The sequence below is a fragment of the Parasteatoda tepidariorum genome, chromosome 2, assembly GCF_982258835.1.
Source record: "Parasteatoda tepidariorum strain Cologne lab strain chromosome 2, Ptep-v5.0, whole genome shotgun sequence".
NCBI lineage: Eukaryota > Metazoa > Arthropoda > Arachnida > Araneae > Theridiidae > Parasteatoda > Parasteatoda tepidariorum.
Window position 1 is genome coordinate 82,071,173 of NC_141756.1, and position 27,622 is coordinate 82,098,794.

Below are 27,622 nucleotides of genomic sequence, written 5' to 3' on the forward strand. Positions count from 1 at the left end.
CGGAGCTCGGTCACCCGCTGGTAAAGATAATAGTAAAAATGTATCTTTCTTGTATTTTCAAGAGAAACAGTTTTTATTTGCCAATTTTCTGAAATAACTTCTATAACTTAACTTCATTTTTTAAAACTATATTCTTACTTTATAAAGAAACAAATTTCTTCGAAGTAGTTATACTGTAAAAAATTCCGGATCAAATTACGGTAAAAAGTAGCGGTTCTCAGGATACCGGTACTTTTTGCCGGAACATGTTACGGAACAAAACATCTGATATATCCTAATTTTTACAGCAATAATTACCTTTCACTGAATTAAATAAATATTGCTGTAAAAATTACGGTATAATATTTTACGGTAAAAATGGATTTTACAGTAATACGGATTTTAGGGATGATGCATCCAAGGTGCTGGTACTTTATACCGTAATTTGATCTGGAATTTTTATAATGTATAGTAAATGATCGTATTGTTTACTTCATTTAAATTTTTACAGCTAAATTATTCGTCAGACTAATATTTATTATAAGGATAGTGGTGAGAAAAAAAAACAAAAACTGATTAAATCCGATAAGATTGAGTCAAAAATTACTTCAGTTCAGCTATTTAATTTAAAGAGAAATTTTTAAACTAAATTGTCCTGAATTTGCACACCAACAAATTAAATAAGCTTAAAGCTTAATTAAATTTTTTTTATCAACAATTAACTGTGAAGGGGAATAAATTGTTTTTTTTAATACTTTGTTCATTTTCAATTTTAATTAAAAACTAGTTTGCAACACTTAATGAGCCCATTAATTTAAATAATAGCGTTCGCAAAACAAATGTGCAGTCTGCGAATCGGCACTTTCATTAAAATGAAGCATAGGTATTTATTTTTTAAAATGAAATTATTTCCTTCAGCATTTTTGTAATTTTTTTTCACTTTCATATTTTTTTTAGACTGAAGTGTGCCTTGAGGCAATGAAAATGTTTTGAAAATTTATAGCTAAAGGTCCTAGTGACACACTGCTGAATATTATTAAATATGAAGTAGAATTTCTACTTGCAAAAAAAGTCATGCAGCAAACTTTTTTTTTTGTAAAAGAAATCATTTTAACAAGTTCTTTTTTTTTCAAATAAAAAACTGCTTCAAATATTTACCTTGATAAAAGAAATTTTTTTTTTCAAGAACATTATTTTGAAGGAAATTACGGAGAGCCTAAGGTTTTAAATTTTATAAAAACTTAACTCATCTACGTAAAATTTTGAAATAATGAAATAAAAAACTCATTTTCTAAAGATTTTCATGACAAACTACCATTAAATTTCTAGCGTTTGCTTAGGTTTTCACATCGCTTTAAAAAGTAGAATAAAAGTAGTACAATGCAGTACTTCAGATACTATACGATTTTGTTCTTTTGAAAGAAAGGTTAGGAGGCTAAAAGATTATTACTGTCAAGAATAAATTTTTATCAGGAAAGTAACATGAAAACTGAACATCAGCAAATTTCGCTTCGTACCTACAGTCGAATTTCAAGAATACCAATTTTAGGTAGAAAAGTTTATTAAAAAAAAAACATCAAAATTGATGACAATTTTTAGAACGAATTCAGAACAATCAAGTATTTGTATAAATGTCACAAAAAATTGTTCCCCACCGTAATTTTTTATAATTAATTTTCGAATCCTAAATTATTATATAAAGTTTTTTTTTTTAAATTCAAAATGTGATAGTTTGTAGAATATACATAATTGTAAAACATGATATCTGCAGCTATGTAAGAGTTCAGATTTGGTTTTATGAATTTTAAGTAATCTTTTCGTTATTTCAAGTCGCAACAGAACTCATTTCATAACAATCACAATTTTCACAACTATGGCAAATCTCATCGGTTAAAATTTGGTAATGCACAGAAGACGAAGAACCCTGGAGAGCTTATTTCAACAGACAGTTGTGGATCAATCATTTCAAAAGTATTTGCAGTTTTTGTAGATTATTTCACTAAATTTCGCTGTATGTTTTATCCTTATATCAAAAATTAGAAGTTTCCTAAGTTCATGACATTAAAATCTATTTCCGAAGTCATAGATGTGGAAGAAGTGCGGCTTCTGTGATCAATGAAGACCAGAGCACCAAAAGGCAGAAGGCTGACTCAGCTCCTTCACCTGCATACTTTAGCTGTTGTTCAGTAATGGTTCAAGAGTTTTCCCTGTTTGCACTATGTGTAACGACCAACAAGCTACTCCTGAACATATACTTCAATGCCTAAATATCTCCAAAGTGGACCTCTTTTCAGATCCACTTTTTGTTACAGACTTGCTCAGAGTCTCTGGAGTCATGGACTTGGTTTAGCTCCGCTAACCGTGTGGGCCAGCAACAACAAAATCTATTTTCTCAGTATCTTATATAATAAAGGAGGAGAATTCGACGATGAAAATGTTAGAAGAATCCTGCAAAAAATTCAACAAAAAAAGGCGACAGTGAACGAGAGAATAGAATCCTAATGGAAAAATGGCAAGAACTTCGATGAATTCAACCTTTGTGCAGGATTCTTCTTATACTTTCATTGTCGAATTTGGTAGCAGAGCATGGTTCCAATCCAAAGACATCTGGGTTATGGGTTGCTGATTGATACAATTACTGATCGACACTGAGTCAACGATACTCTGTAGGCTCAGAACTGGCCACTTCAAGGGCATTAAATGTGAAAATGGAATGAAAACTTCTCCACCATGTTCCCGTTGCAACATCCCAGCATCTCCAGAGCACAATCAGGACTGCCTTAATGTTACTGTGGATTCCTAAAAACATTAATGATTTCTTCAAAGTTAATTAAACGTTTGCACAATTTCAAGGCCCTGGTTTAGAGCTATTCTAATCCATGTGGATAAGTACCACCACAACCACAATTTACGATGAAAACTTTAAGTTATAAATACTAGTTTGAAATTTTGACGGTTCGTCAGATGAAGAAATGTTTATGTTTCAATAAAACGATTCAAGTCTCTAGTGTTTGAACCCAATTTATTACAAAAGAAAAACTTCATTAATTAAGAGAACAACTGAGGATGGCAAAATGGCAAAAAGCAGATGAAACAATTCAGATTTTCTTCCGAAAGCAGTAGAATTCAGCATGCTAAAATTCACAAAAGTGTAGTTCACGCAAGCCAAAATTTAATCCTTTAATTAATTATAAGAAGAATTCAAGTGGCAACGGGTGAAATGCAAAATGAAAATATTAATTATAAAAATCAGTAATGTTCCATAAATATTACTACCATTATTATAAATGAAGAAAATTAACGGTTTTCTAAACGACGTTTTCGATTACAAAAGTGTCATTATGTTAGAATCACAATCAACATATATTCTTATGAAAAATTATACGATAATTATCAAATATGTATTTTTTATTCTTAAAATTTAATAAGTAATGGCGACAATAATGTTGGAATTGTGATCCATACACGAATCACCGTGCAGCCCTAGATTTTCAAACTCACTGATTCGAAGAGTCTTCATTTTCTTCTGATATGCTTAATAGTTTTTAGACTTATAACAGTCTATTTGCGTTTAGGCTAATTAAGACATGTGAGAAGAATTATTCAATCAGACTGAATTTGCATATTCTTAATGCAATCAAACTTTAAAAAGGTTATTGACAATAAGACTACAATGCACTGAGCTTGTTGAGAACTGCCTGAATTATCAGGCTAATTTATCAAGGAATTATACATTCTGCAATTAACCTAATGAAATGTTAGCTCCTAACAATAAATCTGAAAAGTGTTTTGATTAGAAAATTCTGGAGAGTTTTCAAATGCATTGCAAACTGACTGTGGATGTTTGCAAAGAGCTGGATAATTTAATTTGCCTACGATACAGACATTGGGAGAAACATCTTCAAAAACTTCTATAAACTCAGGAGAGAGTTAAAAATGAACTAGAATATGAATTATTAAGCTAATGAAATAAAGTTTCATTTTTGTATTGATTGGTAACTGAATGGATGATAAAATATAGATCTTACGCAAAATGCAAAAACAAAATATAGATATTCAGAATTAAAATAAATTCCATGAAGAATTGTAGAAAATTCCAGCATTCAAAAAGAGTAAGAATATAAAAAGTTTCTGCACGATTTCTATTTAAAAAAAAGAGTTTTTTGATTAGTGTAGCAAATTAATTTCATTACAATGAATGATATTTCATAGCTTTACAGAAATTTTTTTATTGTTAGTTTTATTATTATTATTTTTGTTCAATGGAATATTTTGAGAGCCATATTTCGAATTTAAAATGTATGCATTATGATTATAATGTATGTATTATGAAATGCCTGTATTGATAGTCCTACATAGATGCGATTTATGAAATTTTAAGATAACTTTTTATTTTTTAGATAAAAAGTATACAGTATACAGTAACGAATTTTTTTTAAAAAATTAAATCGTCTACAAAGCAGAATGAAACTATTTTAATTCCTAAATTTTTTTTCGTTTTTACATGAAATAATATCTTCGAAAATTTCATTTGATAAAAATCTTTTGTTTTGTCTCAAAGGTTTTCCTGGGTATTTGTTTGAATGATTTAGTATACTGGACTTTAAAAACAAAATTAATTTGTTATAATTTTCATTAGTTTCAGTTTCTAAATAAAATTGCAAATATTAAAAATTCCCAATAAAACCAGGTGAAAACAATACGAATTATTATTCTTTTACAGAGTCGAAAAGTAATAAAACAAACAGTTTTCAAAATCAATTTTAAGAATCATTTTTGAGTACACTATAAGAATAGATCAAAAATTGAAACATTTTAAAATAAGTTCGTGATCTAAGAAAAATATTGAATTTGAAAATAAATATACTTTAGAATATAAGATGCAAACACACACACAAAAAAAAAATTGCAAAATCCCCAAAACAATCCTTCAATCCTTCTTTTGTAAAGTGAATTTTTGAAAATTCAAATGTAAAAGGGAGTTGAAATACACGGTTTGTTGCAGATCAAAGCATGGCAAAGAGCCAAAAAGGTAACGAAGAGGATATGAATTGCGATGAATGTTGAAAAATTGCTGCTGGAAAGGAAAAAGATGACAGGAACAAGAAGTCATGCAGTATCGATAAGTTGTTCGACACACTTTAGAATTTCTTCAGAAGTCTTAAAACGTAGAAAAAACTTAGCGGAAAAACTTAGATACGAACTTTAGTTTAAAACAAAGAAGAGAGTTTATTCGTGATGGTATAAAAAAGTTTATTCTAGTAAAAAGAAATTAAACTATCGGGAAACTGTATGCAGGGACTCAAACACAATTTACTGTTAAATACATTTTGAAAAGCGATTATAAAATTTAAATGCAAATATAAACCATTGAAAAGTGAAAAAGCGACTTTGAAAAGCGAATATAAAATATGTACATGTACTCAATATTCTACTTTACATTGTGTTAAAAAATGGTATTAAAAGTCAGTTAATATATTGAACTCAACGTAATATAATCTACAGAAGAAATTAAGAAAGCAAAATATCATATAAAAAGTTTTATTTTAAATTAGACTAGCGTTTAGAACTAGAATCATAACAAGAAATAAAAGAACATGCATGAAAATGGTAGGAAACACCATTGCCAACAATTGTACTCTAAAAATATATTTTATCTTACGTTAAGTGAAGAATAAGTTAGTTTATAAATTCGCGATCGCAACGTTCGAGTACGCCCTCTATCGGGAGCCTGTAAATATCAGACATTAATTTATCACGTTTTCATTTAGTTCCATAAAAATCATTGGCCATGACGGACGCCATTTTCTTAGCAGCAAATAAAAATCAAAATTTCCCTAAAGAATAGCTGAGGAACTTGAAAAATTTACCAGAACATGCCAAACATTGAAGCAGAACACGCCAAGCATTTGAAGAACAATTTCTCAATAATTTTTACATTTCTATTACTAACAACATAACTTACAATTTCATGATCACTTGCTGTTACAGATGTGTATATTACGGTAAAATAATTTTTTCTGTCTTCAATTCATTACAAATTAAAATGAAGTCAACATTGCTTTCGTCATTCCAATATAGAAATGTGAATTCAGAACGTCAAGAGCTGCAATAGTTATAGAATTCTTCTTTGTTATAGAACAGTATATATTTCTGTATCTATATAATTCGGAAAACAACAATAAAGAATCAACCAAATTACTTGAAATAGTGTCATTTGTGCTGATGATTAATAAATTTTTTATCGTTTTCTTGGTAAGTATTTCTTAGTTTTGAAAGAATAGATAATTTCAACTAGAATTCAGCTGTTCTGTTTTTAAGCTACATATTCAAATTCATATCGAGATCTTACAATTATAAAATTTTGATGTGTGGTATGTTATCTAAAAGTAATAAAGGGGTAATCTATGCACATATTATTTGAAAATAAAAATTTCAAACGAAGAACATTTCATTTGGAACTCTACGGATTTATAAAGAAGGTAAGTGTTATGATTTTTATAATAAAAAATTAGCTTGAAAAATTTTTTTTCTTATTTGATGATAGTTCTCTACAGAATGGTTTCTTACGTCTGATTAAGAACTATAAGAATAATAAGAAAAGAAACTATATGAAAGTTTTTATTTCAATGTAAAGAATTCCTAAAATCGTTTTTTATTCAAAGAATTCTTTATTTTCCGTTTTATAGTTTATAATTTTTTGATAAAAATTGTTGTCAAAATACTTTTTTTGAAAACATAAATGGTATAACATTATATGTTTATGTATACTTCTTGCATATTCTAATGTTTCAAGTAATATGATTCAGAAAAGTAAGAATAAAATTTCGGTACTTATGTATTAACGCCACAGCAGCTACAGATTTGGCGGTTTTTAAGTGCCGCCAATCTACATCTAAAATTTTTGTGACAAATCATAAAACGAAACACTTTATTTAAAATCAAAGTAGTTTATCGGATTTCGGTGGACAATGGGCAAAATATTTCGCGCCAGAAAAAATAAAATTGCATCTTGTTCTATTTTTGACAAATCCCAAAGACGCATTTTCGTAGCACTAAAAAATGGTAACAAAAATCGAAGAACAAATCATTTAGGACTACTTCTGATTTATAAAGCAGGTAAGTGTTAATTTTTATAAAATAAAAAATTTTACTTTTAAGTAGTTTTTTTCTTGATGATAGTTTTCTATAGAATGGTTTTCTACGTCCGATTATGAATCAAAAAACATGAAAGTTGTTTATTTTAATGTAAGGAATTTTTAGAATTGTTCTTTTTTTTGTTGTTTTGTATCGTAAGCATTCTTAACTTTACGTTTTTCAGTTTCTAAATAATGATTTTTATTAAAACTTAAAATTTTTTGATGAAATTACTTGTCAAAAACTTTATTTACAAAATTAAATTACATAAAATTATGAAGCTTATGTATACTTTTTGCTTATTTTAATGTTTGAAGTAATATGATTCTTAAAACTATGGAATGTAAAGTTTATATAGGTCTTTCAGGTTATATCATTAAATTTAGTAAAACTTTTTCTCAGGCATTAGGTTTTAACTCTTATAAGATACATATTTTTTTCTGTTTATTTACAAATATTTTTCAGATGTGTTTTGGATGTTCCTTCTTTAAAAAAAAAGAGGTACCATCTTGTTTTCGGTTTTATAAGAAAGGATATCAAACATTTTTCTTTTTTAAATTTAATAAGTCACATTAAAGAAGGAACGTTACAAAGCTACACGCTACATTAAAGACGTCTCCTGAGTAACTGAATGACGGTTCATATAGAAATCGCAGGTATGCGTCTCATACAACAACGCCCCCTATAGTTCGTTGCGATCGCGAATTGTATTTAACGTAATAGAATTTACAGAAGAAATTATACATGCAAAATATCATATAAAAAGTTTTATTTAAAATTAGACTAGCTTTTAGAACTAGAATCACACCAAAAAATAAAAGAACATGCATGAAAACGGTAAGAAACACCATTGCCAACAATTGTACTCTAAAAATATATTTTATCTTACGTTAAGTGAAGAATAAGTCAGTTTATAAATTCTATTTAACGTAATAGAATTTGCAGAAGAAATTATACATGCAAAATATCATATAAAAAGCTTTATTTAAAATTAGACTAGCTTTTAGAACTAGAATCACACCAAGAAATAAAAGAACATGCATGAAAACGGTAAGAAACACCATTGCCAACAATTGTACTCTAAAAATATATTTTATCTTACGTTAAGTGAAGAATAAGTCAGTTTATAAATTCTATTTAACGTAATAGAATTTGCAGAAGAAATTATACATGCAAAATATCATATAAAAAGTTTTATTTAAAATTAGACTAGCTTTTAGAACTAGAATCACACCAAAAAATAAAAGAACATGCATGAAAACGGTAAGAAACACCATTGCCAACAATTGTACTCTAAAAATATATTTTATCTTACGTTAAGTGAAGAATAAGTCAGTTTATAAATTCTATTTAACGTAATAGAATTTGCAGAAGAAATTATACATGCAAAATATCATATAAAAAGTTTTATTTAGAATTAGACTAGCTTTTAGAATTAGAATCACACCAAAAAATAAAAGAACATGCATGAAAACGGTAAGAAAACACCATTGCCAACAATCGTAAGCTAAAAGTATGTTTTACCTTCCGTTAAGTGAAGAATCAAAAGTCAGTTTATAAATTGTACTCAACGTGATAGAATTTACAGAAGAAATTAAGAGAGTAACCTCATATAAAAATTTTAGTTTAAAATTAGACTATAGCGAACACGAAATAAAAGAGCATTCATGGAAAGGGTAAAATAATAATATACAGTATAATGATAAAATAAATATACATTTATAAGAATTAAAAGAAAATGAAAAGCTTACATTACGCTTTGATTTTTATTTGATTGCAAACGTTATTTCAAAAAGGAGATTGCTCGTTATCTCAAAAGCAAGGAGATCGCTCGTTATCTCTAAGATTGCGATTGATTTGGAAGGAAAACTATGGATGTAAGAAAATGAAATTAAAAGTCAGGTTTCAAGTTGTGCATGAGGAAGTTTGATTTATCGAAGAAATTAAGAAAGTAAACAAGGAAAACATTTCATAAAAGAAAAAAAAAATGGAATAAAACATAATTACTCAATATATTGTCCTTCGAAAAGAGTCTTCGAGAAATTCTTTGGAAGACCAGAAGTATAGAATGTCGACATTTCTTTGTAAATGTCGATTTTCACGTAGTTGCTAAGGTGTATGTTCCGAAAGTGTTTAAAATTTCATCTCTCTCTTACTCAAGATATGTCAACAGTTCAAACTAACGGTGAATGTTGAAAAAGTTATTTTTGACTGATCCAAATTATTACTAGTCGAAGGATTATAAGGGTAAAATAATAGATACGAACTTTGTTTCCACTTTTACTGCTGGAAGTCGACATTTTCCTTTGCAGGAATGAAATAATAATATTAATGACTTGTAGCGTAACTACCACTACGAATATTAAACATCAATTCACTGGTATATAAGACATGCTAACTTGATTCAATCACGAGGTATCTTTTGATAGATGAAGGTTGGCATGATCGTTAACTCCGCCCCCACAATTGAAAATTGTTGAATTTCGGACAACAGTAATACTACATGGTTTGTTTCTGATTGTAACAAGAAGAAGAGATTCAAGATCGTCACTGAATATCATGATTCAGATGAATTGTCGGACTGATTGTTAAAATAATGGCAACGAACTTTATTTCACTCAACAGCCACTGCTGAAAATAAATATTTTCCTATTGCAGAAAGGAATTAATAATATTAATGACTGTATTTTTACAGAGACTGTAAATGACTGTATAGTGATTGTACAACGACTGTATTTTACAAAGCGATTATGCAAATGTCGATATTCACCGGATGAAGTTAACATTTACCGAATAGCGAACTTTCACGATAACAGAACTACAACATGGTTTACTTAAGATTGTAGCAAGAAACAGAGACATTAACAGATCGTCACTGACAATCATGATTCTGATAGATAGCCTGGCGGATCGTTTAAATAATGGAAACGTACTTTTACTATTCAACTTTCATAGCTGAGAGCTGACATTTTCCAGAGCAGATGGTAAATCATAACATTAATGATTGAATTTTGGACATTTACCAAAGCGAGTATCTGGATATAGACGTCCACCTGAGAAACTTAACATTTACCGAGTCATGGACATACATGCGAACAGAAATACTACATGGTTTGTTAAGATTTTAACAGCGATACTACGAAACTAAAAATCCTGATGACAGAAAGTCTTTTAGAAAAAATAATGAAAACGAAAATATGAATACGATATTGAATTACCATTTCGAAAATTAATTGAAGAAGATTTTTTTGAAAAAGGACTTTTTCTTAAAAACATTCATGTATCTCATAATAATTAAAACAAATACATTTATGTTTACATTTTTCTTTGACTAACCATAAATGATTCAAATTCTTAAGTATTTTGATCTTTTTATCCAATTGTCACAAAGTGAAACTAGAGCCACAAAATTAGAGGAGCCTTAAGTGAAACAAATCTCTACCTGCTTTATCACATGTCACGCTTTATTACAAAAACATATTTGTTTTCATTAAAAGTTTAAGTAACAGCATTTAAAGGATTCACGAGCATAAAAATAAGAACACAATTATGAAAAAAGCCACTTAAGGTTCCCGAAAGTTAATTTGCTCATCCATGCGTGTTATACATGTATTACAGATTTTTTGAAAAGTGTTACCGTGTGAGAATTTGTCAAAATATAGAAAAAATGAGCCTAAAAAAATTTTTTACATTAAAATAAAGTTACAGCTTTGAAAATACTCACAGATTAATTTCTTTTCTATACTTGATATAAGACAAGAATTGATACAACAAGATACTGATAGAACAATTTCTTTCATATGCTTGCTACAGCGATGGAAAAATAGTGATACGAAAATTTGTTAAACAAAATTTTGATGCAAAAAATTATAATATTTTGAATTAGAAAAAAATAGTGATTCGTGCCTAAGAGTTGTAAGACTCCACCTCTTTCCGTTTAATTATTATTTTTTTTCGACTAAACTAATATCATAAAATAATAAACCAAATTTATTTCAAAGAGAGGATATTTCGCATTGTATAAAAGAAAACCTCTATCAAATACAAGTAATCAAAATAAACTTATCACCAAAAACTGATCTTTTAGTGATAAAAAATCTTAAGTAATAGTAATTATCCTAACAACATCAAATCAGCATTGTTTTGAAAATCAAGTTTTTTCTGTTAATGAAGATATACATGAAAGGACTAACGAAACTTCAAAGAAAACTCTTAATGTTATACGCATTACACACAAAAAATAAATAGTTTGAACAAGTACGTGAAACCATTTATCACTAACTTTCACTACATTTGAAGTTTTGGCATCAATTTCTTTTAACGAAACTAATTATTGGAAAAAAAATAACGAAATGTATTATGCATTGCATTTAACAAATAAACCTTGCAGGGACATGTGAAAGAATTTTATTACCGGACAAAGTTCTTATGGCTAATAAAAGTTTTATTTTCGAAGTTTCTTAGTGTTCTCACTCACTTAGCATAACCCTCCAAGAGAGAGCAATTAGGCGCGAGTGTTTGAATAGCAAAGTAATCAAAGTATTCACTCAATGAGAGTTAAAAGCTCGGTAGAGGAATGTAATCTGTAAAGTGCATTGAAGTGAAATGCTCAGTAGGGGGTGTTAATGTAGTTAGAGAGTCACCACTAAATGACACGGACATGGATTGTACCACTAAAAGCATTGGGAAAGTATTGTTTGGAAAATGAATGATTAGATTCCATTCTCTCTCAGATGATGAAATCATATTAGAGATTCTTTATTTTGAACTTATTTCTTGGTAATGTTCCCTACTCCACGTCACTGTTTACGTAGTTGATTTGTTTGATTTATGTTATTGTTTGGTTATAACAAATTAGACTTTGGATAAATAATCCATTACATTATAATCTTTGCACATTTTAAAAGAGAAATCTCTTCAAATTAAAACAAAGATATTAAAAAAAATATGTAAATATTTTTTATAAAAAGCATTTCTGAACCTCTATCGTATATTTAACCATCAAACAGAGAAGAAAATTCTGGTAAAATTATCGTACTGTATGGTAATGACATTTCTTGTAAAAATACCTAATAATTTTGGTAATAAAAATTAGAATATATACATTTAAAAAAAATATTATCCGTGTTTAAATCACTCAAATGGCAACGGTTTAGAGAAAATTCAAGTTTTCAAAATTATAGTTACTAGATATTAAATAGAAAATACAAAACCGAAAAGAAAATTTGACAGAATAAATGGTTTTTATGCCATGGTCGTGATAAAATTACTAAAGCTTACCACATTTTATTGCACATTATAAAACTATATTTTATTGTTAATTTTACCAAAATAATTACCAAAGTACCTTAGTAAAAATTACCGAGCTTTTTGTTGTTTCCATAGAGCCAGAAACGTGATACATTTTACCATATTCTAGTAGTTTTGACTTGTTTTCCTCAGTGTGTTATTGAATATATTGTTTCACCATCATATAATTCACATTTTCTGCTATCGCAATATTGTGAGACTGGTTGATCCTTATTATCGTGAAATTTAAGGCATTCTAAACTTAATTACATGATACGAATTGAACGGAAAACGGAAAATTGTCATGGCTCAATTTATTAAAAAAAATGATTAAATTTGTTTCTCTGTTTAAAATTGGAGCAAACGCGCACTATTTTGGTTCAAATATTATGGTTCAATATTGAAAAAAAAGCGCACAATAGAATGTAGCTAGGGAAACTACAATATTCTATTAAATTTTAAAATTCTTTCTTAATATTCTATATGACGATTCTTTCTTCATATTTTATGAATTTTGCAAAAAAAATTATTATCATAGTTACCTTCCTCTTTCTATTATCACAGTTTTTCTTCCTTGCTAGTGAGTACAATTAAATTTATTGTGTGAAATAAAAATAAAATTAGAATGTTTTTTAAAAAAAAAATCACTAAAATGGCATATTTTATGAAATTTAACCATCCTATTGACTACACCTTAAATATCACCACATATCACAAGTTAAATAAGTCAACAAATAGTACAAGAAATAGTATTTCTTCAAATACATGCGGAATAAAGTTTTATGTCATAAAGTTTTGTAAAATTCTATCTAGTGTTATTGCTAAGGGAGATATTACTAGCAATTCTAGAAAATATTTTCGACTACTTTTCAGAAATAAAATTTTTTATGTTATATACATTTTTCTGCTAAATCTCCCTAAGAATTGCTGCCAAAACCTTGCGGCAAAAAAAACATATTTATATATATTTTCCTTTAGTTCAAAAAATACATAGGATTGGTTTATGAAAAATTTTGCGAGATCTCACTAAAGAAGATTTATTTTTCACCTGACGCTTTCTAGTTTTGACATTATTGAGAAAAATTCACAATGCTTGGATTCAGTGGTTTGGATTGTTCGGAAACCTTATTGATTTTTGTAAAACTTTTTTTCTTAAAAAATATTTCATTTTATGAATCTGCATCGTAAAAAATATTTAGAAAAAAAATAGTTAAATAACAATTTATTTAATTGTTATTTTACCATATTCGAACAAAACAGTAAAAAAAAAACGCAAATGAGATGGTATTCAAAATGTTAACTGTGAGAAAAACCGCATATTAACTGCTTTTACCTAGAATTTTAGAGCACCAACTAAGCCCATCTAATAAGCAAATCAGTTACTTGCAGCTAAGTACGTATTATAGCCGAGTGGGTCAATCAGTGGCCGAGTGGGTTAATCAATCTCATGACCAACAGAGCTAGGGTTCGAGTTCCAGCTTTACACCACAATATTTCCTCTATTCCCTTCAACTCATAAAAAGTTTTAGTGCCCTGCACTCCCCAATTTGTGACCCTGGACTATTACAACACGATGCTCTTATTCACGCACAGATGACAGCAAAACAAAGCTGCTTAAGACAAAAGAGTCCAGTACTTCCAAGCTAGTTGTTGTTAATTTACGTCGCACTAGAGCTGCACAATGGGCTATTGGCGACGGTCTGGGAGCATCCCCGAGGATGATCCGAAGACATGCCATCACAATTTTGATCCTCTGCGGAGGGGACGGCACCCCCGCTTCGGTAGCCCGACGACCTGCGCGCGAAGTCGAGCACTTTACGGTAGCACAGTTTAACGAGGACCAATACCGCACATCCTCGGACCCTACGCAGACTGATCCAAGTGGTCACCCACCCGCACACTAACCGTAGCTAGTGATGCTTGACTTCGGTGATCTGCTGGGAACCGTGTCTTAACGATCAGTCCACTGCGGGACTCCAAGCTAGTTGAAAATGGGTAAAAATCCGTATAGTTTTGTATTCACAGATTTTTAACTATACTAGTTGTAAGCGGTTTCAAAACCGTAAAAGTTAAAAAAGGTTCTGTACCGTAAACTTAATGGTTAATTGGATAGACAGACTGCTGCCGGCTATTTTACAGTAATTGTAGAATGAAAATTTTAACAGAGTGTAAAAGACTTCCTAAAACAAAACTCTTTTAAAAAAATCTGTAATTTCACACATATAGCTGCCAACTCTCACGGTAGAATTTACTTCAAAATAAGTTATTTCGGTAACATTTAAAAGTATAAATGCCTAACTAATGGATCTTGACAATAATTAAGTAAGTAATAACCATAATTAAGGAATGAAGATTTTTATGAAAATTGTTATTTTGGCTACACTTAAAAGCATAACTGTCAAGATCTTGATAATAATTCAATGAGTAAAATGATAGTAACAAAAGTAGGGAGAATTTCCTGAAAATTAAGCTATTTTGGCCACACTTAAAAGCATAACTGCCAAATTAATAGATTCTGATAATAATTAAATTAGTAAAATAATAATAACTAATAATAATTAAAGAAGAACAAATTTCCTGAAAATTAAGATATTCCGCTACACTTAAAAGCATAACTGCCCAACTGATAGATCCTGATAATAATTAAATAATAATTAAATAATAATAATTAAATAATAATTAAATAATAATAATAATTAAATAATAATTAAATAATAATAATAATTAAATAATAATAATTAAATAATAATATTAATAAATAATAATAACAATTACAGCGGGAAGATTATTATGAAAAAAAAATTTTTTTGGCTACACTTATAAACATTAATACCTGATTAATACATCTTAAACATTCATATTTGAATTTTCGATTCTTTATTGTGAATAAAGTTGTGAAGCGACCTTTTTACTCTTTAAAAATCAAGATTTATACATCAAAACATAAGTGTTGCTACCTTTAAGTGAAATTTTCTTGAACGACAGTAAAACATAATAATGTATATACTTACAAAAATTCTAATAATTAAATGCGAAATTAATAAATTATAATTTATTTCTGATATGTCAAGTAATAACATGACTTAAAAACTTAGTTTCAAATGTCTTGTCTAAGAATAATTTAATGCCTTTCTGAAGAAATTTATTGCCTTATTGAGAAAAATCATAGAGTTATTTATTTTTTTCACAGAGATATTTTTCGATTTGTTCCATAGCTTGATGTTTTAAAAAGCTCAAACTCCCCTCGACAAGTGAAATACAAATATGATTCATATGCAAATATTTGATATTGTCATGCGATATATTATTAGTAGCTATCAGATTAATCTTTCATTCCATTTGTAGGAATAAAAAGTCAAATGTTGTTAGCAATCAAAAGTGTCATAAAATTTTTTGGTTAGTTACTTTTTCAGAAATATGGGCATGGGTTTACTATTATGAATGTCTAAAATTTATTATTTCGGGTTTATTAGTTTCTGGCTCATTTGCATTTGTGTAAGAAAAATGAAAAGAAATAACATTGCTTTGAATAAAAATAACGATTAAGTGATCTTTAATTACTATTTTTATAGCTTATAAAATATTTCAGTAAGTTTTACCATTATAAAACAATTGTGACCATAAATTACAAAAGTTAAGAGACCATGAATTAGAAAATTGTAATTTTAAAGTTTTATAACTTTACAAATGCAAATAAATTTTTAAGTTGTGTCTGAAAAGTAAAACTTTTTACACGTGAAAAAATAATGTGAAAAGTGTTGCTTTAGGTATTTATGTAATTTTAATAACTAACAATTAAATTTCATTATTGAGTTAATTAAGAATACATATTACAATAAGGAATACACTTTATTTTTTCCCTTTTTCTTTTTAGAATTCAATTCCAAAAACGAGTACCATTGCTGAACGCACAAAATTAGAATAAAAAGCAATTTCAGAAAACTAAGCTCTTTAAGCTGTTTCTAAGTAGCAGATGAAAAAAAATGCGGGATTTTTTTAAAATTCTTCGTAAGGAGATTTGCTTCATATTTTTATACTATATCAAAATATCACACAACACATACTACTACCGAAATAAAACTAGAGAAACTACAAAAGAAAATTTTATTATCCCAGATTACGGTTTTACCAAAAATAAACACGCAGTATTTAACAAGTTATATTAGGGGAAAAAAAACACCGGAAAGCGTTACAAATTTTAAGGAATTTCCATGTTTAATCCTTAATAGCTTCCTATTTTATTCTAGGAGAAAAAAAAAGCAGTTACGGAGAATTAAAAAAAACGATCTTCACGAAAAATAACTTTTTTGCCTATTCTCTGTGAGAACATAAAATTCAGAAAATTATTTTATTATTCACGGGTGAGCTCTTTGCAAAGTACAGTGAAGGGTGGAGTTACAAAATTTAACACGCTACATTTTAGGTGCATGCATATCCGTTCGTTACATTCTTGGAAGAAGAGAGTTGCAGAAAAGTAGCTTCGTGATCTATTTAGAAATTCATCATAAACGCAGTTTTTGACGGGTATTTACTCTCGCCAAATTGTGGTCTTGAGTATAAATTGACTTTTTTTTCCAGCTATTACGAATGAGGCGGAAAACAAGGAGTGCTCCGTTGAAAATGAACTTTGTTGAATGCATAATAAGGGTAAATGATTTCATAAGGTAATTTCATTAGGTAAATCATTCTTTGAAAGAAAAAGAAGCACGTCTCGTTCGCAAATTCATTTGATGCGCACTGTCTCTGCAAATTCAAAAGAGTTGAGAGTCATTTATTCTGGTGTCATTGGTTTAAACGAAATAATTTAGTCTATAATTGAATCCAGTGATGATTTAATTTGGGGATGATTTATGGAGTCGGAAAAAAAACTTTTTGAAATTTGCATGACAGATATCTTTGGAGTTGATGAAGAGATTCACTTTAGAAAGGTTATTAAGATGAATATTAGTTTATGTCTGAAATTTTAAATATTAATGGGGTATAATATAATGTATGCTTTTACGTTTCGTCAACTATTAAGCTTAGAAAATATTATTCTACGTTAGATTCATTCTTAGTTCGATGTTATTCTTCTATAACGTGATATACTGCAAAAAATTCCGGATCAAACTATGGTAAAAAGTACCAGCAATCGTGGCGCCGGTATTTGTTACAATAAAGTCTGTTTTTATCGGATCATGTTACAGAGTAAAAAATCTGATATACCGTTAATTTTACTGTAATAATTACCTTCAAATCACTGAATCACTCTAATTAAATAAATATTGCTGTAAAAATTATGGTATAATATTTTTCGGTAAAAATAAATTTTACGGTAAAATGGATTTTATGAATGACACACCTAGAGGGCGAGACTTTATACAGTAATTTGATCCAGTGTGTGTGTCTGTTACAGTGTATTTAATATAACGTTAATTAGAACAAAGTAAAACTATTAAATCAGTTGTTATACATTATTATAAAATAAATAAAACAAACATAAATTTAAAAAAAAAATTAAGCGAGAGATTTTTAGCCTTATTTTGCAGTTACATGTTCACTCTTTAAAGAAAAATGTTGAAAATGTTGTTTCGCATTTAATCCATCTGTCAAACATTTATAATTTTAAAGCTGATAGGAAAAGCACAGAATCAAACAATTAGTTTGCTTTTAACATCGCATAGACTTAATTGACTATGTTAGTAATTCGTCTTATATTGATATCGTGATTTTTATCACACTTAACTAATAATTTGTATCTTCTAATGTCTATATTTTTTATTTCGTTTTTGAAAAAGTTCTAAAGATTTATAGTAAAGTTGAACATTTATAGAATTTAAAATGAAAAAAAAATCATATTTCTGGATTGCTTACTTAAACTGAACATAATCATTACATATTTTAAAGCTCTAGATTTTCAAATGTTCATAAAAATTATCAAAAACACGCGATGATCAGTGTAACTACTTTAATACAAACAAAAAACTTAATATTTTTAAAAATTCAAAAGAACAATGCTACTAATTAACTGAATTTATATTTATCATAAAATTTTATTATTAAAAGTAAATTGTTGAAACTCAATATTTTAATGTCAATATTAACCTTGAATTATTAACTGAAAATTATTAAAAAAAATCAGGTACATGTAAGTTAATATTAATTAATTTCAAGGACTCACTTTTAATCCAAAAATTTTATAACTGGAAGTTAATTATTATAATTCAATATTTTAATATCAATCATGAACCAGACATAAAAAATTAGATACGTATAATTTAATACTGAGCAACTTTCAAGATTTTCTTTTTATCACAGAAATTTATGATAAAAATTTCATCAATAACAGTTAACTGTCATAATTCAGTATTTAAATATCTATCATTAAATAAACATTAAAAAAAGTAGATACGTATAATTTAAGGCTGAATTACTTTCAAGAGTTTATTTTTAAGACAAAAATTTAATCATTAACAGCTAATTGTTATTATTGAATATTTCAATATCAATCAAAATTTTATCCTTAACAGCTAATTGTTATAATTCAATATTTCAATATCAATCAAAATTTTATCATTAACATCTAATTGTTATTATTCAATATTTCAATACCAATCAAAATTTTGTCACTAACAGCTAACTGTTATAATTCAATATTTCAATGTCAATCATTAAGCAAACATTCATTAATCAAACAATAAAAAAATTTGGCGTATATAACGCAGGCGGATGATAAATAAATTTTATAGGTTATATTGACACCCCATGAAATTCATATCTGGAATGAAAAATTCATGTGTAAAAGTCACAAGTGAAATCTATGTTCTAGTTTCCTCTCGTTATACATCTTCGTTACTTGTTGACATTCTTATCAGAATACATATGATAACGAAAAAAAAAGATGCATCAGATACATTATAGTGATGTATTACATACATCATTAGTCAAAATGTGATGGCAACAGTATGGTTTTAGTATCCAAGATATATATTGCATTTTATTTTTACTTGTACAGCATCCATCTTGTTAATGTGGATAAGAATGAAAATTCTTTGTATGGTTAACTTAAAATATATGTTTTTTTTAAAACATTAACTATTTTCTTTCGGTTCATAAATTAATGCTTAAACATTTTGTGATGAATTATAAATTACTGAAAACTGAAAATTGGAACATTAAATTTTAAACATCTTTTTGTTCTACTGAGAAACATACGTGCCGAATAATCTTTCTGATATTTGAATTTAAATGTGTCTGATATTTGAAACTAAATTGTAAATGTATTGTAACTAAAACTCATGTAAGAATCATTGAATATTTAAACGTTAAGCATAAAATGGAAACTTTTGGGTTTATAGATTTACTATAAATACAATGGAATATTTTTCAAACTTCCTATAAAAGATTTCTATTATTTCAGGTATATAAGATAAATGGATTTTTGTTTTTATTTTCAAGAGCAAGAAAATACTTTTAGTTATGGTGAATAAAATGTATCAAAAACCGAAGTTATTTACTTGTTTAGTCTAAGAGCATTTTTCGGCTTTTTCAGGAAATATAAATTTAATGGATCATACAATATTAGAGAGAAGAAAGATACTTATTTTGATTCTTAGAAGTGGTTTATTTTATGTATTTTTAAACTAGTAAAATAAAATAAAAAATTGAAAGAAATTCATAGAAATATAGATAAAATTCATTCAGGTAAAATTAGTTTATAGTAACTTTAATAGGAGCGGCATTTCATCTAAAAGGAGCTCTTTAGCTACACAGTTATAATTTTCATTCTAAAAATGCGGTAAAATAACCAACAGCAGTCTATCCATCCAATTTACAGTAAAGTTACCGGTTCGAAACTTTTTTTTTTACATTCTTTTCCTTTACAGTTTTTAAACCATTGGTAACTAGTACGGTTGAAAAAAACCATGAATACAAATCTATACAGTTTTTTTCAACCATTTACAACTAGCATGGTTTCAAAATCCTGAAAAAGACATTTAACTGGACATCGGAGCTATGCTTTTCATTAGGTAATGGGAATTGGAGTTTGGTTGTAGTTGAATTATGTTTTATTAGATAAACGGTGGAATGTAGTTTAGTTAGTATATCTAGTAGTTTCACCGATTGTAAGAGATGGGGAATACTAGACTTATTTGTGCTAAGTAGCTTTACGGTGATACCATCTATGCCTGAATGAGCATTGTAATAGTCCAGGATCACAAATTGGGGTCACTGGAAACTCTTCGCGTGTTGAAGGGAATGGAAGAAATAATGAGGTGTCAACGTTGGGACTAGAACTCTCATTGTATCGGTTATGAGGTAGACAAATTATCCTTATTGGCTGCAATAATAATAGAGTCCAGTACTTCCAAGCTAGTTGTTGTTAATTTACGTCGCACTAGAGCTGCACAATGGGCTATTGGCGACGGTCTGGGAGCATCCCCGAGGATGATCCGAAGACATGCCATCACAATTTTGATCCTCTGCGGAGGGGACGGCACCCCCGCTTCGGTAGCCCGACGACCTGCGCGCGAAGTCGAGCACTTTACGGTAGCACAGTTTAACGAGGACCAATACCGCACATCCTCGGACCCTACGCAGACTGATCCAAGTGGTCACCCACCCGCACACTAACCGTAGCTAGTGATGCTTGACTTCGGTGATCTGCTGGGAACCGTGTCTTAACGATCAGTCCACTGCGGGACTCCAAGCTAGTTGAAAATGGGTAAAAATCCGTATAGTTTTGTATTCACAGATTTTTAACTATACTAGTTGTAAGCGGTTTCAAAACCGTAAAAGTTAAAAAAGGTTCTGTACCGTAAACTTAATGGTTAATTGGATAGACAGACTGCTGCCGGCTATTTTACAGTAATTGTAGAATGAAAATTTTAACAGAGTGTAAAAGACTTCCTAAAACAAAACTCTTTTAAAAAAATCTGTAATTTCACACATATAGCTGCCAACTCTCACGGTAGAATTTACTTCAAAATAAGTTATTTCGGTAACATTTAAAAGTATAAATGCCTAACTAATGGATCTTGACAATAATTAAGTAAGTAATAACCATAATTAAGGAATGAAGATTTTTATGAAAATTGTTATTTTGGCTACACTTAAAAGCATAACTGTCAAGATCTTGATAATAATTCAATGAGTAAAATGATAGTAACAAAAGTAGGGAGAATTTCCTGAAAATTAAGCTATTTTGGCCACACTTAAAAGCATAACTGCCAAATTAATAGATTCTGATAATAATTAAATTAGTAAAATAATAATAACTAATAATAATTAAAGAAGAACAAATTTCCTGAAAATTAAGATATTCCGCTACACTTAAAAGCATAACTGCCCAACTGATAGATCCTGATAATAATTAAATAATAATTAAATAATAATAATTAAATAATAATTAAATAATAATAATAATTAAATAATAATTAAATAATAATAATAATTAAATAATAATAATTAAATAATAATATTAATAAATAATAATAACAATTACAGCGGGAAGATTATTATGAAAAAAAAATTTTTTTGGCTACACTTATAAACATTAATACCTGATTAATACATCTTAAACATTCATATTTGAATTTTCGATTCTTTATTGTGAATAAAGTTGTGAAGCGACCTTTTTACTCTTTAAAAATCAAGATTTATACATCAAAACATAAGTGTTGCTACCTTTAAGTGAAATTTTCTTGAACGACAGTAAAACATAATAATGTATATACTTACAAAAATTCTAATAATTAAATGCGAAATTAATAAATTATAATTTATTTCTGATATGTCAAGTAATAACATGACTTAAAAACTTAGTTTCAAATGTCTTGTCTAAGAATAATTTAATGCCTTTCTGAAGAAATTTATTGCCTTATTGAGAAAAATCATAGAGTTATTTATTTTTTTCACAGAGATATTTTTCGATTTGTTCCATAGCTTGATGTTTTAAAAAGCTCAAACTCCCCTCGACAAGTGAAATACAAATATGATTCATATGCAAATATTTGATATTGTCATGCGATATATTATTAGTAGCTATCAGATTAATCTTTCATTCCATTTGTAGGAATAAAAAGTCAAATGTTGTTAGCAATCAAAAGTGTCATAAAATTTTTTGGTTAGTTACTTTTTCAGAAATATGGGCATGGGTTTACTATTATGAATGTCTAAAATTTATTATTTCGGGTTTATTAGTTTCTGGCTCATTTGCATTTGTGTAAGAAAAATGAAAAGAAATAACATTGCTTTGAATAAAAATAACGATTAAGTGATCTTTAATTACTATTTTTATAGCTTATAAAATATTTCAGTAAGTTTTACCATTATAAAACAATTGTGACCATAAATTACAAAAGTTAAGAGACCATGAATTAGAAAATTGTAATTTTAAAGTTTTATAACTTTACAAATGCAAATAAATTTTTAAGTTGTGTCTGAAAAGTAAAACTTTTTACACGTGAAAAAATAATGTGAAAAGTGTTGCTTTAGGTATTTATGTAATTTTAATAACTAACAATTAAATTTCATTATTGAGTTAATTAAGAATACATATTACAATAAGGAATACACTTTATTTTTTCCCTTTTTCTTTTTAGAATTCAATTCCAAAAACGAGTACCATTGCTGAACGCACAAAATTAGAATAAAAAGCAATTTCAGAAAACTAAGCTCTTTAAGCTGTTTCTAAGTAGCAGATGAAAAAAAATGCGGGATTTTTTTAAAATTCTTCGTAAGGAGATTTGCTTCATATTTTTATACTATATCAAAATATCACACAACACATACTACTACCGAAATAAAACTAGAGAAACTACAAAAGAAAATTTTATTATCCCAGATTACGGTTTTACCAAAAATAAACACGCAGTATTTAACAAGTTATATTAGGGGAAAAAAAACACCGGAAAGCGTTACAAATTTTAAGGAATTTCCATGTTTAATCCTTAATAGCTTCCTATTTTATTCTAGGAGAAAAAAAAAAGCAGTTACGGAGAATTAAAAAAAACGATCTTCACGAAAAATAACTTTTTTGCCTATTCTCTGTGAGAACATAAAATTCAGAAAATTATTTTATTATTCACGGGTGAGCTCTTTGCAAAGTACAGTGAAGGGTGGAGTTACAAAATTTAACACGCTACATTTTAGGTGCATGCATATCCGTTCGTTACATTCTTGGAAGAAGAGAGTTGCAGAAAAGTAGCTTCGTGATCTATTTAGAAATTCATCATAAACGCAGTTTTTGACGGGTATTTACTCTCGCCAAATTGTGGTCTTGAGTATAAATTGACTTTTTTTTCCAGCTATTACGAATGAGGCGGAAAACAAGGAGTGCTCCGTTGAAAATGAACTTTGTTGAATGCATAATAAGGGTAAATGATTTCATAAGGTAATTTCATTAGGTAAATCATTCTTTGAAAGAAAAAGAAGCACGTCTCGTTCGCAAATTCATTTGATGCGCACTGTCTCTGCAAATTCAAAAGAGTTGAGAGTCATTTATTCTGGTGTCATTGGTTTAAACGAAATAATTTAGTCTATAATTGAATCCAGTGATGATTTAATTTGGGGATGATTTATGGAGTCGGAAAAAAAACTTTTTGAAATTTGCATGACAGATATCTTTGGAGTTGATGAAGAGATTCACTTTAGAAAGGTTATTAAGATGAATATTAGTTTATGTCTGAAATTTTAAATATTAATGGGGTATAATATAATGTATGCTTTTACGTTTCGTCAACTATTAAGCTTAGAAAATATTATTCTACGTTAGATTCATTCTTAGTTCGATGTTATTCTTCTATAACGTGATATACTGCAAAAAATTCCGGATCAAACTATGGTAAAAAGTACCAGCAATCGTGGCGCCGGTACTTGTTACAATAAAGTCTGTTTTTATCGGATCATGTTACAGAGTAAAAAATCTGATATACCGTTAATTTTACTGTAATAATTACCTTCAAATCACTGAATCACTCTAATTAAATAAATATTGCTGTAAAAATTATGGTATAATATTTTTCGGTAAAAATAAATTTTACGGTAAAATGGATTTTATGAATGACACACCTAGAGGGCGAGACTTTATACAGTAATTTGATCCAGTGTGTGTGTCTGTTACAGTGTATTTAATATAACGTTAATTAGAACAAAGTAAAACTATTAAATCAGTTGTTATACATTATTATAAAATAAATAAAACAAACATAAATTTAAAAAAAAAATTAAGCGAGAGATTTTTAGCCTTATTTTGCAGTTACATGTTCACTCTTTAAAGAAAAATGTTGAAAATGTTGTTTCGCATTTAATCCATCTGTCAAACATTTATAATTTTAAAGCTGATAGGAAAAGCACAGAATCAAACAATTAGTTTGCTTTTAACATCGCATAGACTTAATTGACTATGTTAGTAATTCGTCTTATATTGATATCGTGATTTTTATCACACTTAACTAATAATTTGTATCTTCTAATGTCTATATTTTTTATTTCGTTTTTGAAAAAGTTCTAAAGATTTATAGTAAAGTTGAACATTTATAGAATTTAAAATGAAAAAAAAATCATATTTCTGGATTGCTTACTTAAACTGAACATAATCATTACATATTTTAAAGCTCTAGATTTTCAAATGTTCATAAAAATTATCAAAAACACGCGATGATCAGTGTAACTACTTTAATACAAACAAAAAACTTAATATTTTTAAAAATTCAAAAGAACAATGCTACTAATTAACTGAATTTATATTTATCATAAAATTTTATTATTAAAAGTAAATTGTTGAAACTCAATATTTTAATGTCAATATTAACCTTGAATTATTAACTGAAAATTATTAAAAAAAATCAGGTACATGTAAGTTAATATTAATTAATTTCAAGGACTCACTTTTAATCCAAAAATTTTATAACTGGAAGTTAATTATTATAATTCAATATTTTAATATCAATCATGAACCAGACATAAAAAATTAGATACGTATAATTTAATACTGAGCAACTTTCAAGATTTTCTTTTTATCACAGAAATTTATGATAAAAATTTCATCAATAACAGTTAACTGTCATAATTCAGTATTTAAATATCTATCATTAAATAAACATTAAAAAAAGTAGATACGTATAATTTAAGGCTGAATTACTTTCAAGAGTTTATTTTTAAGACAAAAATTTAATCATTAACAGCTAATTGTTATTATTGAATATTTCAATATCAATCAAAATTTTATCCTTAACAGCTAATTGTTATAATTCAATATTTCAATATCAATCAAAATTTTATCATTAACATCTAATTGTTATTATTCAATATTTCAATACCAATCAAAATTTTGTCACTAACAGCTAACTGTTATAATTCAATATTTCAATGTCAATCATTAAGCAAACATTCATTAATCAAACAATAAAAAAATTTGGCGTATATAACGCAGGCGGATGATAAATAAATTTTATAGGTTATATTGACACCCCATGAAATTCATATCTGGAATGAAAAATTCATGTGTAAAAGTCACAAGTGAAATCTATGTTCTAGTTTCCTCTCGTTATACATCTTCGTTACTTGTTGACATTCTTATCAGAATACATATGATAACGAAAAAAAAAGATGCATCAGATACATTATAGTGATGTATTACATACATCATTAGTCAAAATGTGATGGCAACAGTATGGTTTTAGTATCCAAGATATATATTGCATTTTATTTTTACTTGTACAGCATCCATCTTGTTAATGTGGATAAGAATGAAAATTCTTTGTATGGTTAACTTAAAATATATGTTTTTTTTAAAACATTAACTATTTTCTTTCGGTTCATAAATTAATGCTTAAACATTTTGTGATGAATTATAAATTACTGAAAACTGAAAATTGGAACATTAAATTTTAAACATCTTTTTGTTCTACTGAGAAACATACGTGCCGAATAATCTTTCTGATATTTGAATTTAAATGTGTCTGATATTTGAAACTAAATTGTAAATGTATTGTAACTAAAACTCATGTAAGAATCATTGAATATTTAAACGTTAAGCATAAAATGGAAACTTTTGGGTTTATAGATTTACTATAAATACAATGGAATATTTTTCAAACTTCCTATAAAAGATTTCTATTATTTCAGGTATATAAGATAAATGGATTTTTGTTTTTATTTTCAAGAGCAAGAAAATACTTTTAGTTATGGTGAATAAAATGTATCAAAAACCGAAGTTATTTACTTGTTTAGTCTAAGAGCATTTTTCGGCTTTTTCAGGAAATATAAATTTAATGGATCATACAATATTAGAGAGAAGAAAGATACTTATTTTGATTCTTAGAAGTGGTTTATTTTATGTATTTTTAAACTAGTAAAATAAAATAAAAAATTGAAAGAAATTCATAGAAATATAGATAAAATTCATTCAGGTAAAATTAGTTTATAGTAACTTTAATAGGAGCGGCATTTCATCTAAAAGGAGCTCTTTAGCTACACAGTTATAATTTTCATTCTAAAAATGCGGTAAAATAACCAACAGCAGTCTATCCATCCAATTTACAGTAAAGTTACCGGTTCGAAACTTTTTTTTTTACATTCTTTTCCTTTACAGTTTTTAAACCATTGGTAACTAGTACGGTTGAAAAAAACCATGAATACAAATCTATACAGTTTTTTTCAACCATTTACAACTAGCATGGTTTCAAAATCCTGAAAAAGACATTTAACTGGACATCGGAGCTATGCTTTTCATTAGGTAATGGGAATTGGAGTTTGGTTGTAGTTGAATTATGTTTTATTAGATAAACGGTGGAATGTAGTTTAGTTAGTATATCTAGTAGTTTCACCGATTGTAAGAGATGGGGAATACTAGACTTATTTGTGCTAAGTAGCTTTACGGTGATACCATCTATGCCTGAATGAGCATTGTAATAGTCCAGGATCACAAATTGGGGTCACTGGAAACTCTTCGCGTGTTGAAGGGAATGGAAGAAATAATGAGGTGTCAACGTTGGGACTAGAACTCTCATTGTATCGGTTATGAGGTAGACAAATTATCCTTATTGGCTGCAATAATAATAGAGTCCAGTACTTCCAAGCTAGTTGTTGTTAATTTACGTCGCACTAGAGCTGCACAATGGGCTATTGGCGACGGTCTGGGAGCATCCCCGAGGATGATCCGAAGACATGCCATCACAATTTTGATCCTCTGCGGAGGGGACGGCACCCCCGCTTCGGTAGCCCGACGACCTGC

The 27,622-nt window shown here is 28.1% G+C and overlaps 1 protein-coding gene across 6 annotated transcripts in view; it reads right to left on the bottom strand.

Annotated features, from left to right (window-relative positions):
* The window catches only part of Mctp (multiple C2 domain and transmembrane region protein), a 227,300-nt gene that overhangs the window by 61,840 nt on the left and 137,838 nt on the right, over positions 1–27,622 (bottom strand). Inside the window, exon 1 of one of the 6 annotated variants that reach the window (XM_043038840.3) lies at positions 8,868–9,006. The exons of the other annotated variants lie outside the window; for them this stretch is intronic. Within the exon in view, the coding sequence (XP_042894774.1) occupies positions 8,868–8,869 (2 nt within the window). The 5' untranslated portion in view covers positions 8,870–9,006. Of the gene's footprint in view, positions 1–8,867; positions 9,007–27,622 lie in introns of those variants that run through there. 6 annotated transcript variants of the gene reach the window in all.